General features: G+C 52.7%; 5 protein-coding genes across 5 annotated transcripts; 2 read left to right on the forward strand and 3 right to left on the reverse strand.

Annotated features, from left to right (window-relative positions):
• Nucleotides 1–446: 446 nt before the first annotated feature.
• A1O1_04628 (uncharacterized protein) lies at nucleotides 447–2,125 on the forward strand (the record flags this gene model as incomplete). The annotated part of the gene is made up of 2 exons (XM_007725519.1): nucleotides 447–1,306; nucleotides 1,369–2,125. 2 exons carry the CDS (start codon nucleotides 447–449, stop codon nucleotides 2,123–2,125), a joined length of 1,617 nt encoding a protein of 538 aa, XP_007723709.1.
• A 1,383-nt stretch (nucleotides 2,126–3,508) lies between these two features.
• Nucleotides 3,509–5,553, forward strand: A1O1_04629 (uncharacterized protein; the record flags this gene model as incomplete). Its single annotated transcript, XM_007725520.1, has 7 exons — nucleotides 3,509–3,685; nucleotides 3,712–3,728; nucleotides 3,820–3,905; nucleotides 3,982–4,028; nucleotides 4,318–4,429; nucleotides 4,524–4,578; nucleotides 4,710–5,553. 7 exons carry the CDS (start codon nucleotides 3,509–3,511, stop codon nucleotides 5,551–5,553), a joined length of 1,338 nt encoding a protein of 445 aa, XP_007723710.1.
• Nucleotides 5,554–7,152: 1,599 nt separating this feature from the next.
• A1O1_04630 (riboflavin synthase, alpha subunit) lies at nucleotides 7,153–7,863 on the reverse strand (the record flags this gene model as incomplete). Its single annotated transcript, XM_007725521.1, has 1 exon — nucleotides 7,153–7,863. The coding sequence occupies one exon, from the start codon at nucleotides 7,861–7,863 to the stop codon at nucleotides 7,153–7,155; it is 711 nt and encodes a 236-aa protein (XP_007723711.1).
• Nucleotides 7,864–8,502: 639 nt separating this feature from the next.
• A1O1_04631 (NAD+ synthase (glutamine-hydrolyzing)) lies at nucleotides 8,503–11,674 on the reverse strand (the record flags this gene model as incomplete). Its single annotated transcript, XM_007725522.1, has 13 exons — nucleotides 8,503–8,618; nucleotides 8,724–9,024; nucleotides 9,074–9,110; nucleotides 9,166–9,266; nucleotides 9,362–9,849; nucleotides 9,932–9,979; nucleotides 10,102–10,112; nucleotides 10,190–10,470; nucleotides 10,623–10,799; nucleotides 10,914–11,151; nucleotides 11,217–11,376; nucleotides 11,454–11,493; nucleotides 11,543–11,674. 13 exons carry the CDS (start codon nucleotides 11,672–11,674, stop codon nucleotides 8,503–8,505), a joined length of 2,130 nt encoding a protein of 709 aa, XP_007723712.1.
• An 845-nt stretch (nucleotides 11,675–12,519) lies between these two features.
• On the reverse strand, nucleotides 12,520–13,337 carry A1O1_04632 (uncharacterized protein; the record flags this gene model as incomplete). The annotated part of the gene is made up of 3 exons (XM_007725523.1): nucleotides 12,520–12,570; nucleotides 12,623–12,967; nucleotides 13,020–13,337. The coding sequence occupies 3 exons, from the start codon at nucleotides 13,335–13,337 to the stop codon at nucleotides 12,520–12,522; spliced, it is 714 nt and encodes a 237-aa protein (XP_007723713.1).
• Nucleotides 13,338–13,713: the final 376 nt, after the last annotated feature.

Genomic DNA, 13,713 nt, shown 5'->3' on the forward strand with positions numbered 1-13,713 from the left:
CTGCCCTGGATGGTCCACCGCCTCTTCCACGCGGCGACGGATGCACCATCCCGCGAAGGTCGGGCAAACGAGCCACCCCCGCTGCCCGTCCGTCGGTGCTGCTCACTCCATTGACTCCTGGATCTTGCGCTCCCTTATTATGACTGCTGCCGTCCCTTCGTGGAATGTTGGAGGTTCTCTTTCTCGCGCTCACCTGCCGCTCCGCCGCTTGAACGACGACCCCTTTGCCCGTCCCTGGTGACAATGTCCATTCACCTTTCACGACTCCTCCTGCGTAAGCACGGGCGCAAGAACCCCGACGATGGGTTTCCGACGCAGCAGTTGTTCGTTCTGGGTACGTCATCTCGCCGACCAAGCCCCAAGCGGACTGTTGTTGCCGAGTGCAGTGTTCTTGGATACTAACGCACTCGACAGCACTATGTCGGATATGTGAGCCAATCGCTTTCATGTCGATATTCCCCTACGCCTACCGTATGATTGAGTCCTTCCACATCACCCAAGACGAGACCCGGATCTCGGTGTATGCAGGCATGCTCATTACCGCCTTTGCTTTTGCCGAGTTCTCAACGGGGATGGTCTGGGGCCGCATCAGTGACCGTGTCGGCCGGAAGCCCGTCCTCATCATGGGGCTGTTTGGCACCGCCCTGAGCATGATCTCCTTCGGATTTGCGCGTACGCTGCCCACGGCCGTACTGGCCCGAGCCCTGGGTGGTCTCCTGAATGGCAATGTGGGAGTTCTCCAGACTACGGTTGGGGAACTCGTCACGAGAAAGGAACATCAGCCTCGCGCGTATTCCATCATGCCGTTTGTTTGGAGCATGGGTTCCATCATTGGACCAGCCATGGGCGGTGCCCTAGCCATGCCATGTGACTCTTATCCATCTGTTTTCTCGCGAGGCGGGTTGTTTGAATCGTATCCTTTCCTGTTGCCCAATCTCTTTTGTGTCTTCATTCTGCTTCTGGGGATCATCAACGGCATCCTCTATCTGGAAGAGACCCATGCGGAGAAGAAAAATCGACGTGACTTTGGACTGGAACTGGGAAGATTTTTGTTGAAGAAACTTTCCTTCAAGGCCGAGCCACGGGCAGACTGTCTGGCCGAGGTGAATGAAGGTGACCTTCTCGCCGAACAAGATCCGCCTCCTGGCTACCGGAGCACTGACGGCTCGCCGATATTGCGGTCTACTGCCACAGAAGCCTTGGATGCGGACTTGGCAGACTTGCAGGAGAAGGAAAAGCGAGGAATGACCAAGACTTTCAATAGGCATGTGATTGTGATCATCGTGGCATATGCCATTCTTGCCTAGTAAGTCATGCCCGGACACGATGAGGCCGGTTTGAAGCAATTTGAACTGATGTTCTGTACAGTCACAGCGTTTCTTTCGACGCCTTGATGCCCACCTTCCTCAGTGAGGAGCCTCTGCAGACCAAAGTCGTCCTTCCGTTCAAGTTTTCCGGCGGCTTCGGTCTGTCCACCAAAACAATCGGTTTCATGATGGCGGTCCAAGGGTTTTATTCCATGTTTGCACAAATCGGTCTTTTCCCGTTCGTCGTGCGCCGGGTCGGCAATCTTCGCACCGCTCGAATCGTGTTGACCATCTGGCCTATCCTTTACTTCGCCGTGCCGTATATCGCCCTTCTGCCGACACACCTGCAGAGGACGGGCATCTATGTGTCGTTGTTGACCAAAACCACCTTCCAAGCGATCGCATTTCCATCCAATGCCATTTTGCTGGCCAATGCTGTTCATTCCAAGTCGGTTCTCGGCACCGTCAATGGAGCGGCCTCGTCGGCGGCGTGTTTGGCTCGTGCCCTTGGGCCTATTGTGACAGGCTCAATCCATTCGGCTGGTCTGAAGCTGGGTTACAGCGGCCTCGCTTGGTGGGCGGGTGGATTGATCTGTCTTGTTGGAGCTCTGCAAAGCTACTGGATGGAAGAATCCGAAGGACAAGTGCACCATACCTCCCAGGAAGAGGAAGGAAGCTCTTGCGAACCCCTTCTGCACTCGGTCACACTTGAGTCGACGGACGATGGAGCTCTCCAACCCACCAGACAAGCCATTATGGACGAGCTGGATCTCACAAAACCCCTCAAGCACGAGGTGGTCTCTGAAGCAAAGGACTAAGGCCGCCACTGTCCCTGACAGCATATACCTAAATCCACCTTGTTAAACAGCCATGTCCCAGAGGCTTGGGTCTCACGCATCTTACCTACGACGAAATTTCGGACCGTTGGCATATGGAGTCGATATAATTGTGGATAATCTCAGAGGAGGAACCCCGAAACTGGCGCGGGCCAGAGCTGGCTGTACCGCCTCTATGGTGGGATGAACTGAGACAAGGGGGTATGACACCAGAAAGGCCGTCGTACTGAAGAGGGGGGATATCTCAATTCTATTGCATGAGGCGCCATGGCATATGGCAATATTGTTCTTGGACATGGTTTTTCCGGACATCTATCACCTTTGGAGTCTGCTTGTTTGTGTGTTGTTTTTGATCGGGTATTCTCGCTATCCGTCATATTGGGAGGTCGCTTTGTCTGAGATACCTTGCGGGCTTAGTTCCCGGTTTTGTGTTTGGGTGTGGGATGGCAATCTGCTGTTTTGTTGGGAGGTTCACTGGCCAAGCGTTCACTGTAACTCTAGCACTACTCATCTGTATGTACGTTAGGCGAGGAAGGACTTGTGGAAGGCAAGGCATGATTGAAGTGACCTGGACTGGGGGAAGACCACCATGATATAGGGGTTGGACAAGAGATCACATGAAGCCAACGATGATAGAATTGAAGACTATTAACAGTACTTTGCTGATATGGTATCTGACATGATGTCTGAATGTACTCTGTGGTCTACAACCTACATATACCTAGATACTTTCTAGGCATTTTACTCTGTAGGTAGCATAGCTTCAAGATGTGCTGAGAAGTGACAAGATAGGTGTCTGTTGTCCAAGGCTACAGAGACGAGGCTTTCTCTCGGCATCGACCTTCCTTTTCTGTCCCGTGTCTACCGTCTGGCTACTCAATAACTTTTGAACCTCGGCGATTTCTCGACAACTTCTTCAGCAACGGCTATATGATATATGATAATACCGAACTACTACCTACCTACCTATCTACTACATTGACAGAGGACCTTCTATCCCAGAATCGACGAAACAATTCATTCCCTTCCCCGGGGCATAAGAATGGCACCGAGCAGAGCGTCGATGAGATTGAGAAAGACATTACCAATGCCAACGGGACTGACAATGTCACCACCAATACCACGCTCTCAGCTTCTCAGCTGTATTCGACGAAACTCACAACAGGTTGCATCATCTACGCGAATACAATCTGGTATTGCTGCCATCGCCGGGTCCTCGCGACGACATTTCGCTTCTGTTTCTTCTTCTTCTTCGACGACCGCACCTGGGAGCGGGAACGGGAACGGCAGTGCAAGTGGTAAAGTTGCGCCATTGGAGGGAATTCGTGTGCTGGACATGACGAGGGTGTTGGCTGGGGTACGTTCATGCCCATTCTCATGCTCATGCTCCATGTGTCCGTGGGAGGAGGCGGGCCAAACACTCAAATCTCGCCATTCCAGACTCCAGCGGACCAAAGGGGAGAGCGAGCTCCCTTTATCACCTTGAAACTGCTGCCTTGGGGAATCTGCTGGAAGAGAGGTTGGCTGACTGTTGGCTACATTGTTCGTTCTAGCCTTATTGCACGCAGATCTTGGGCGATCTAGGGTAGGTAGGCTCTGCATTGCCCTGCTTTTAACCTCAATCTCCCATTGCAATGTCCTGTTCTGCCATCGCTAATCCACATCCACACTTATAGTGCCGAAGTCATCAAGATCGAACATCCCACCCGCGGCGACGATACTCGAGCATGGGGCCCTCCGTTTGCGAAGTACAAGGATGGTGGTAAGCGTTCCATCACTTTGGACCTGACGATGGCCAGTCAAGAAGACATGGACTGATCACTTGTCGAACTCTCTAGCGGCTGTTAAAGGAGGCCGACCGGGCGAGAGTGCTTATTTCATTGGTGTGAGTCTGAGCGTCTTGCTTCCCTCTCTCTTGTCGATTCTAGGTTCCCGTTGTTCATTATTTCGCTGTCGGATTTCGAGACATCCATAGGTTGGGAAGATTTGAAATCAGTCTTCTGGACACTTGTTTCATTTCCTGGGCTACACATCCTTTTGCGTTGTCTTCTCATCACTCATGGCCCGAGAAGCCCGGCTCTGCATTAGGCCCTTTTCTGTGTGGCGAGAAACTTACATGCAGATCGAACATTTGTTTTCAGTCTGATCCAAAGTCTAATCAGTCATATTTGCAGGTTAATCGCAACAAGAAATCCGTCGGCCTTTCATTTCAACATCCAGAGGGTGTCAAGATTCTGCATGAGTTGGTAAAGATATCGGACGTGCTTGTGGAGAATTACATTCCTGGTACGTTTCGACCTTATGGAGCAGATTTCTGGTCTCTGGTGACCTGTCATTTTCGGGAGACTGCATTGAACTGACCTCACGATTGAATGTACAGGAGCTCTGAAGAAGTATCAGCTCGACTACGAATATCTTCGCAAGATCAATCCTCGGTCAGTATGAGCGTCGCACGTCTCAACGTATCCCTCATCATCTGTGGCATAGAGCATCAATCCTCTGCTTACGTGTCCGAGCTACAACCTTTCTCTGGTCCCACCAACAGCTGGCTGATATATTTATCCAGCTTAATCTACGCTTCCATCACCGGCTACGGCCAAACGGGACCCTACAGCTCTCGGGCGGGCTACGACGTCATGGTCGAAGCCGAAATGGGCCTGATGCACATCACAGGCGAGCGCAACGGGCCACCAGTCAAAGTCGGGGTGGCTGTAACGGACCTCACGACCGGTCTGTACACGGCCAACGCGATCATGGCATCGTTGCTGGCGCGTCAGAGGACCAACGTCGGCCAACACCTGGATGTGGCCTTGTCAGACTGCCAGGTGGCGACGCTAGCCAACATCGCCAGTAGCGTTCTGATCAGCGGCAAGCGCGACGGAGGACGCTGGGGCACGGCGCACCCGTCGATCGTCCCCTACAAAGGATTCGCGACGGCCGACGGCGACGTGATGATCGGGGGCGGCAACGACCGACTCTTCGGAGTGCTGTGTGACAGATTGGGCCGGCCCGAATGGAAGACGGACCCGCGGTTCGTTACCAACGACGTGCGCGTGGCCAACCGCGACGTCCTCGAGAATCTCATCGAAGACATCACCCGCACCAAGACCACCAAGGAGTGGCTGGCCGTCTTTGAAGGCAGTGGCTTGCCCTACGCCGCCGTCAACGACGTCAAGGATACCCTGGAGCACGAACACATCCAAGCCCGCGGAATGGTCACCGAGGTCAAACATCCGGTCTGTGGCGACATCAAACTCGTCAGCCCGCCGGTCAAGTACAGCGAGAGTCTTACCGGGGTGCGCTCGTCGCCGCCAACTCTGGGCCAGCATACCGAGCAAGTCCTTGCTGAGGTGCTGGGCTTGAAGGAGGACGAGGTTGAAAAATTGAAGAGTCAAGGAGTTGTTTCTTGACCGTTGTTCTTCGTATTGGCTTTACTTTACCTCTGGTCTTGTCCCTGTCGCGCTGTGAGGTGGATTGCTTCTGACTCGGCGATGGCAACGAGACACATGAGAGTGGGTCATGGCTACAATCTTCAAGAGACACCGTTGCGGTAGGAGTGGCGGCTTTGATTGCGCAAAGCCCTGGGCAGCAGAAGGAAGAAGAAAGCTTGTGAACTCTGATGGTCCAGGACTCCCACCAGAACGGCCGGAAGGGGGGATGCCTGAGGAAGCACAACCAGCTTGGCTTTTGAACCTGTTACTAAACATAAAGACGAGTGGGATCAAAGATGGAAAAGGCATGAAAAGTCGACGGCAGAAGAGTCCAGACAGAGAACAGCACATTACGATGAAAATCATGGGAAATGGACAAACGGCATATATTTATATACCTCTATACATATACTAGTATAGATACCTTGCAGCGTGGTCAATACAGGGCATGGACATACTGTACACCCAGCTTCACAATCAACCTTGTGTTCCTTCATCTGAATCCGGTGCCGCCAACGCCAACGAGTAGAGCTGTGGATATCCTATCCGCAGGCCTTCGTCTCACTGTTGATGATGGTGGGTAAGTAACAAACGTTGCCAGCGACTTGCCAGACTTATAGACAGCAATGCAAGTGAATGAATAGAAGCTGGGCCAACAAGTGGAGGAATGGCCAGAGTCAGATATTCAGATCATGAATGAATTGCTGACTACACCGACTACACTGACCAGACCGACGAGGCTGCGAAGGAATCTTTTCAGGCGTGGCTTGTCTTTGTTCCAACGATCATCATTGTAAAGGCACTTTTCGCAGTTACCACGGCCTTGCTATGTTCTGTCTGTCTGTCTGTCCCAATTGCACAGAGAGAAGAGGAGATTGAGGGTGACTCCGACATGCCAACTTTGACAACATCATAAGATCGAGTCAAGAGGTTGTAATATAAGGGAACTTGAAACCCACTCATTCTTCCTTCAGTGCTTATTCGCCATTCATCCATAGTCTCACGCTTGTCCATTCCTCCGTCATTCCACTTCCTCACTTCCATCCATGTTTCGATGTCCATGAAGGCGGGGGCGTATTTTGTTGTCCGGCCAGACTCCGAGGGGAGCGGAGCGGGAAACCCCAGACACAGCGAGGATTCAATGCCGGGAGTGGTCTTAAGGCTGGAGGCGGTCGAGGCTGGGTTGGTCCATCCTGGGTATAAAGGTCGCAATCTGACATTCGATCGGTGCGTTCAAACCCTCCTTTTCCAGCAAGTCCTGCATTCCATTCCATACCCTCGCTGTCGCTGCGAACATGGTAGAGGGACAGGTCGGGTAGTCCAGTCGCTTTAGAGCATCACCTGTATTTTGTCACAGACCCAAGATCGAAGCCACGCTGTTTTTTTGAGTCATCGGTTGCTGATCCGTATCGCATTTCAACCTCCTCCTCCTCCTCCTGATGCATGTAGTCGCATTAAATGCAAGTTCCGGCGATGCCTCACTGGAATTCAGGCAATTGAAATTGTATAAATCATAAATCATCCATTCATTGCATTGCGCCGCAGCCCGATCTTGTTCCCCAAATGCAGAACTCCTTCCTACCTCTGCAACGTGTTAAGCTTCTCCTCGACCAGTCTTCCGACGATCTTCTCCAGAATGGCGGGCGCGCCTTCCTTTGCCGTGCTCTCAAAGTATCCCACAATGCTCTTCTCGACGAGCTTGCCCACGACGTCGATTTCGACATTGACCTCATCGCCAGGCTTCTTTGATGCCATGACCACCCGCTCTTGAGTATACGCGATCAGCATGACCTCGAACCAGCCCTGCGCATCGTCGACTTTCGTGATCGTCAGACTCGCGCCGTCGAGCGTGATGTAGCCCTTCTCAACCACGTATCGCAGAATATCCGTCTCGCGAGGCTTCAGTCGGAACGTGAACGCATTGCCGTCCGGCGTCACGCTCTCGATCGTCGCCACCGTGTCCACATGGCCCTGCACGAAATGTCCGCCCATGCGCGTGCTCGCGCTGACCGCCCTTTCCAGGTTGACCTTGCTGCCCTCCTGCAGACGGCCCAGGTTTGTCCGGCGTAGGGTCTCGGGCGCCACGCCGACCTTGAAGCTGGCGCTGTCGAACTCGGTCACCGTCAGGCATGTCCCATTCACCGAGATCGAGTCGCCTAGCTGCGCGTCCGTCAGGATCGACGCACAGTCCGATATCGTCAGAGACGTGCCGTTGCCGCCGGATTGTGAGGGGTCGAGTGTCGTCAGGGACGTGACGGTGCCGATCGTTTCAACTAGACCTGTGAACATGGTGCTAGGTGAAGGGGATTGAGGATGGATAGAAATGGTAGGGTATGGTATGGTGTGTCTGAGAGGTTTAGGTAGGTAGGTTGCGTTGCAACAAGTGACTGTGGTGGTTGGTTGCAGTGTCGGCCGCCGACAGGTGAATTGCCAGTGAGTGGTATGAACCTCACGATGTCGCTACTCCAAGATGAATGGATATCGTACTGAGTGCCTGATTCATGCCTCGCTGGCCAGGTATATTTGATATTTATTAATCAGAAAATCTTCGGCTAATGGCCGAGCGGCGTAACGATATAGCCTGCGATATCGGTACAATGGCGGATCGCTGTAACCGACTTGGGTTTACTGTGCTGTGATGTCTTCTACGGTACGGTGGTTAGCCGCTGGTGTAGTATGGAGGAGTATCCAGCTCTCAAGTGAATATATTCTGGATGGCATCGATGCCTGACGGGTGGATGGACTTCAGAGCAGGGAGACATCACCAGCCCCTCGTCTTGCACACTCCTTCGGCGATTGATTGATGAATCAATTCATTCTGAACGAACTCTCTATCTCCTACATTTAAGCCGAAGGGTTGACGGATGGTGTTCAGTGATTGCGTCCCACGGGTACAGGAGAGGCGCCTCGCCTGGGTCGACGACCGCCCTACTTCCGCTGCTTGGCCTCCAGAAACTCGACGTGCTTCATGATCTTGTCGAACTGATACGGCCAGTTGACGACGTACAAGAAAGGTCGGAGATCGTGCCTGTTATCATCGGGATCTGTATGGAATGTCAGTCATCATTTTGCTGGTCTGTATCGCACCATCAAACAGCGCCCAGGATCGAGACGAAGACGACTGTCTGTGTAAGGTTTGGGTAACATACTGTAAGCGGAGAGATGGATCGACGGAGTAATGATGGTGGCCTTGTGTCGATTCATCGAATAGAATCGGAAGAAGTGGCAGACCTTCTCGGCGATCTTGCGTGGGCTCATGCCCGGCCGGTCTTGCCATTGGTACAGCAAGCGAACATACGACGACCAAGGACCCAGCTTCTCGACCCGTCGTAAGATGCCAAACACCGAGAGCTCCTCGTAGCTCATACCCATTTCGCTCTCGGATTCGTCGTCCTGCACGCCCGCTGAAAGTGGGAGAAGCTCGGCAGTAGGTGTCGCTTCAATAAACTCCTACGCCCCAGTCAGCAACTATGGTGTACCTGGTGAAAAGTGCACAGACCGTCATGATCGGGAGGTCCCAGGTTTCTCTTGCCCACCTACAAAGGTCAGTGAATGCGGTTTCAAACCTAGATACCAGAGCTAGGGACACACTTTTGGAATCTCTTCGCATCGTTCTTGGAGATACTGCCCAACGGTGCCAGATCGCCGGACGATGCATCGTATTTCGTGTAATAACCACGAAGGTTTTCGTCCTATCATGGATCAGCACTGTTTCTGGTCGGACCGCGAGAGAAGGACACGTTGTCTATGCCCTCTCAGCAAGAGTTGATTTTTTGCAACAACTTACCACATTCCCACTTGTGAGGACGAGTAATGCCGAGCCAGCCCGCGGGAGCTTTCGCGCGGTCGTCGCCAACTGCGCCAGTGAATACTGTACAACCATGCGACTCCGGGCTTGCACGTTCTGTAATGCGAGGTTCTCCGCTTGCGTACCGCCTTCGACCGAATATTTGGGCGTAAACTGCAAAGCATTCTGGATGATGGTCTGGTGAGCATCGACTGCCGCGTCGATAGAAATGTTCAAGTGGTAGGCGCCCAGTCTTTCTGCCAGCCTCTTCGCCCTAGATCTCGTCTCATCAGAAGAGTTCACCGTCCCCTGGTAGCAGGTGGTGAGCAGGAGATCGACAATCTCTTCCGGTGTCTTGGGAACAAGGTCTTTCAGCCCAGTCACCCGTCGAAGGTCTGCCAAGGTCGTCTCCTCCCCCGCCTTTATGGATTGAAGAACAAGTCGAGCCATCCCATAGACGAAAAGCGCAACGGTAGAGCTGTCCAAGCCTGTTGCATGTCAGTGCCGGCTTCCGGGTAACGCCAGTACACCCAGGCTTCGGGACAAGCTTGCGTGTGATTTACTACATACCACCCGAAAGACTCAGGAAGAAACCTGCTGAATTTGTTCGACTAAGGTCTGTGGCTTATGTTAGAGAATCCGTCCAATCGAGATACTGGTACCGTCACCGCCATCCACAAGCCAGTCTTGAGAATGGGAGTCTCCCATCTAGAGTAGGCCATGACGGATCAAACACTTACATTGCCAAAGACTGTCACATCCTGAGGTCAGTAACAAGTCTTAATATTGACGAGGACCGCCAGGAAAGGGGAGCAAGAAGAGACGTACTATACTGAAGTACTCATCCAAATTTCCGACATTGGATCAAGAATTCGTAGTTCCTTTTCTCGTGAAATCTTGAGCGTGTCTGACAGGATCACCTCGTCAATTGGCCGACATAATCGAAAGTCGAACTCCACTCGAGGATATTCAGGTTGTGCTGCAGCTTGAACGTTCCTGGAGATGCTGCAGCGGAAACTTCGGACCTCTTCAATGTCGATGGTGGCCACAATCACTTCCACAGGTGCCAAAGAGAATTGGGATCCCTGTTCCAGGACCTTGCCGTTGATCTATAAAGAACATTAGATTGGCCTGTCAGACTCACGTGAAGCGAAATGGTCGTTGTCGAGCCTCGCAAGCACGGAGGAAACTGCATGTGCAAGCTGTTCTATGACCAGTGCACCAAATAGGAGGCTGTGCTTGAAGCGACCAGAAAACCTACCAGAATCATTGATGAGCCATCGTACATCATACGGGCCTCTCCATCTACTCCGGTGGCATTGGCATAGACGTAGATACCGCCCAGCTTCCTCGTGGAATTGGAAATGAGGTCTAAACGTGTCCGCAGCTTTCGAAGCTCTGCATGAGATGCCGAACTGTTGAGAATGATTTCACAACCCTAAACAGCCACGATTAGGATGACACCTTGGTGTAAATGAGCCAGCTCACGGTATAAAGGCCAGTGGGCGCCGGTCTCGATCTGAAGGTAGCAGGATATGTTCGCTTCACTTACGTTCAAGCCCATGTAGGTCGACGGATTCGAAGGCGTGAATAGTTCCTCACACGTCTCGCAGCCCACAGCCGTATCGAGAGTTGACAGGATGGCATCACCAATAGGCACTGTGTGCTGGCCAGTAACCTTCTCGATGATGGCTTCGAGGTAATACGTTTCGATCTGCATCTTCTTGGGCCAAGCGGTGAAATGACGAGCCTCGCGGTAGAGACCATCGTTTGCCAACGACATCTTCGGGCTGCGCTCAGTCAGCATCATGAGCGGCAGTCACAACACTAAGACCTCGTCTCGGAAGGAACTTACCGAATGAGAAGCACACGCTTGTAGGTGCAAAGCACACGACAGTTATATCTCACATTTCGATGACGGACCCCCATGCCCAAGTCCACAAGGATGTCTTTGCAGACCGGATCTGAGATGATCTCTGCCAGCACTTCCCAACTGTGAAGGAACGTGTCGCCTTCTACAGTATTTCGAACAGGTACTCAGCATTCATTCTTGGGACCTAGGAGCCCAGGAGCCCGGACAGACAAAACCTACCGAGGTGGTGATCGAGGCATCCATATCCCGGGATTTCGAGCTACCACCAAATCAGTGGCTCTCCTCCAAAAGTGAGTGGTGGTGTCTACCTCGGGCCCTGTGCGGAGGGTCGCTCCCTTCTGTTTTGCGATCCTGATGGACTCTAGAATCCTGTCACGATTCCCGGCAAAGTCCAGCGGTACACTCGGCAAGGTCGCCGCCGCGACTGTGACAAAAAGCATGACGGCAGACAAGCCAGACATGCGTATGTCGATTCCAAGATCCGGAAAGCTGAGATATTTACCTAGCCTCGATCTCTTGGAGCCGATTCGTAGGTTACTCTGTACGCGATATCGCTACCTCAGGTTTGGCAGCTGGGGACAGGGCGGCGTCAGCAACGTCCCCGAACGGGTGAGTAACTCGTCTTGGCGGCTCAAGACGAGCTAAACTTGAATTGACGTCGAAGTCACGTGGAATCACACCCCCGCCGCTTTAATGTACCGTTCACCCTCCCCTCACCTTCAACCCTCTCGAATGGTTGGGTTTAGGTGGGTTGGTCCAGAGAAGATGCTGAGATTTGAAGAGTCAGAAGCGGATTTGAAAAGGCCGAAGACCGTATTGACGGGGTTATAACAATTGAATGAGGGGAATATACTGCGAGTAAAGAGCTGCTGGGCCAGTTCTCACTGCCACATCTCGACAATGTCTATATAACACGACGCAAGGTCCTGATAGGTGAAAGTAGGGACTCCACACGTTCTAAGAGGTCGGAACGTCTCTCTACATAGTTCAAGCGTGTCAATGAAATCGTGATCCTCTATAGACCTCTCTAGGCCGAGAGACCGTAGGAACTTTTCATCTGATGTGACGGAAATATATGCTGGCCTCCCAACGTCGCGCCGTAGATAGACCTGAGCTGAAGTCGATTGAAACCCCCGTTCATCGCGTTGGACGGTCCTATCTATGACAAGTCTGAGTCTGCGTAGTTCACAACACGCGCCTGAGAAGGAAGATCTAGAGACTTCGCGGCGCTTCTCAAGTTCGATCACTAGTCGGAGGTGAGGCGGTGTGATGACTTGCTGATGCCTTATGCCAGAACCAGTCCAGCAGCTAATATAGCCACTGCGACCTTGGTCATCTACGATAGGTAAGTTTCCGGTCAACTTTTTTCAGGTTTGCAGGGTGCTTACCTCGGTAGAGAAACCCGCAGCAGAGTTGGATGTGGCCGTGCTGCTCGGCTGGCTTGCGGTGCTCGTTTGGTCTGTGGATGCGGATGACGACGAGGAAGCGGTAGCAGTGGAGGAAGCCGGGGAAGCGGTACTAGCAGAGGAAGACGAGGAGGTGACGACGGCAGCAGGTGCAGTGGATTCCGCAGTCGCTGAAGCTGGTGAACTGTCACAGGTGTCGGAAGGAAACGTAATGCCTGTGGGCAACGGGATCTGCTCCAAGAACGACTCGACCGACGATGGAAAGGGTGCGGTAGGGTCGTAGACTGTATCTGCATACACGGCACACTGGTCCGCAGGAGCAGTGTCCTATCACCGTCAGCACACTCTGTTGGCGAGCAAGAGAGAAATTGTGACCTACCCCAAAATCGGAGCAGTAACTGATATCAGATGCATCGTACACATCACACCAGGCTGCGTTATTGGACGCGAGACAGCATGAGTTGCAGACTTCACGCGCACATACGCATACATCTTGACAAAAACAGCCGCTGTATTGGGCGGAAGGTTTCTCCAGGCATTGCGTCTTGCATTGTGTGCGGACGGTACAGAAAGCGTTACACAAACTCTCTTGGTCTTGGGCGTCAGCTGTGCCGTTTGAAGAGCACTGTGCTGCGACTGAGTCGGCCACCCCGAGAAGGATGAACGCAAGTGCGAGAAGATGGTTGAAAGACTTCATGGTGAGGTGGTCAGGTCCTGTATGTGGAGGATAAGAAGACAGGAGGTGGACGTCGGCCGAGGGTACAGTGCCCGGGGGTTAAGTAACCCGTGCCAGCGGTTGATGAACTCTTTCAATAGTATCCATTTCGAATTGTGGCTGCGGGAGATTCAAGGGGCGAAGATCCCAGCTTTGGTTGCCTGAACCGATGTGGTCGACTGGTGCCGTCGACCGGAACGTCAATCTAAGTTTGTACATGGCGCCTGTGTCAATTTGGACGTTATAGCGCGTAGAAGCTTCCATTGAGCACCCCAAACTTGGACTAATGCCGAAATTGACCAAGCACTGGACGAGGCATCAATGCGCTGGAGATCGGTGCATCGGTGAGACCGTGAGA

This window comes from Capronia coronata (assembly GCF_000585585.1).
Source record: "Capronia coronata CBS 617.96 chromosome Unknown acBCG-supercont1.4, whole genome shotgun sequence".
NCBI classification, from domain to species: domain Eukaryota; kingdom Fungi; phylum Ascomycota; class Eurotiomycetes; order Chaetothyriales; family Herpotrichiellaceae; genus Capronia; species Capronia coronata.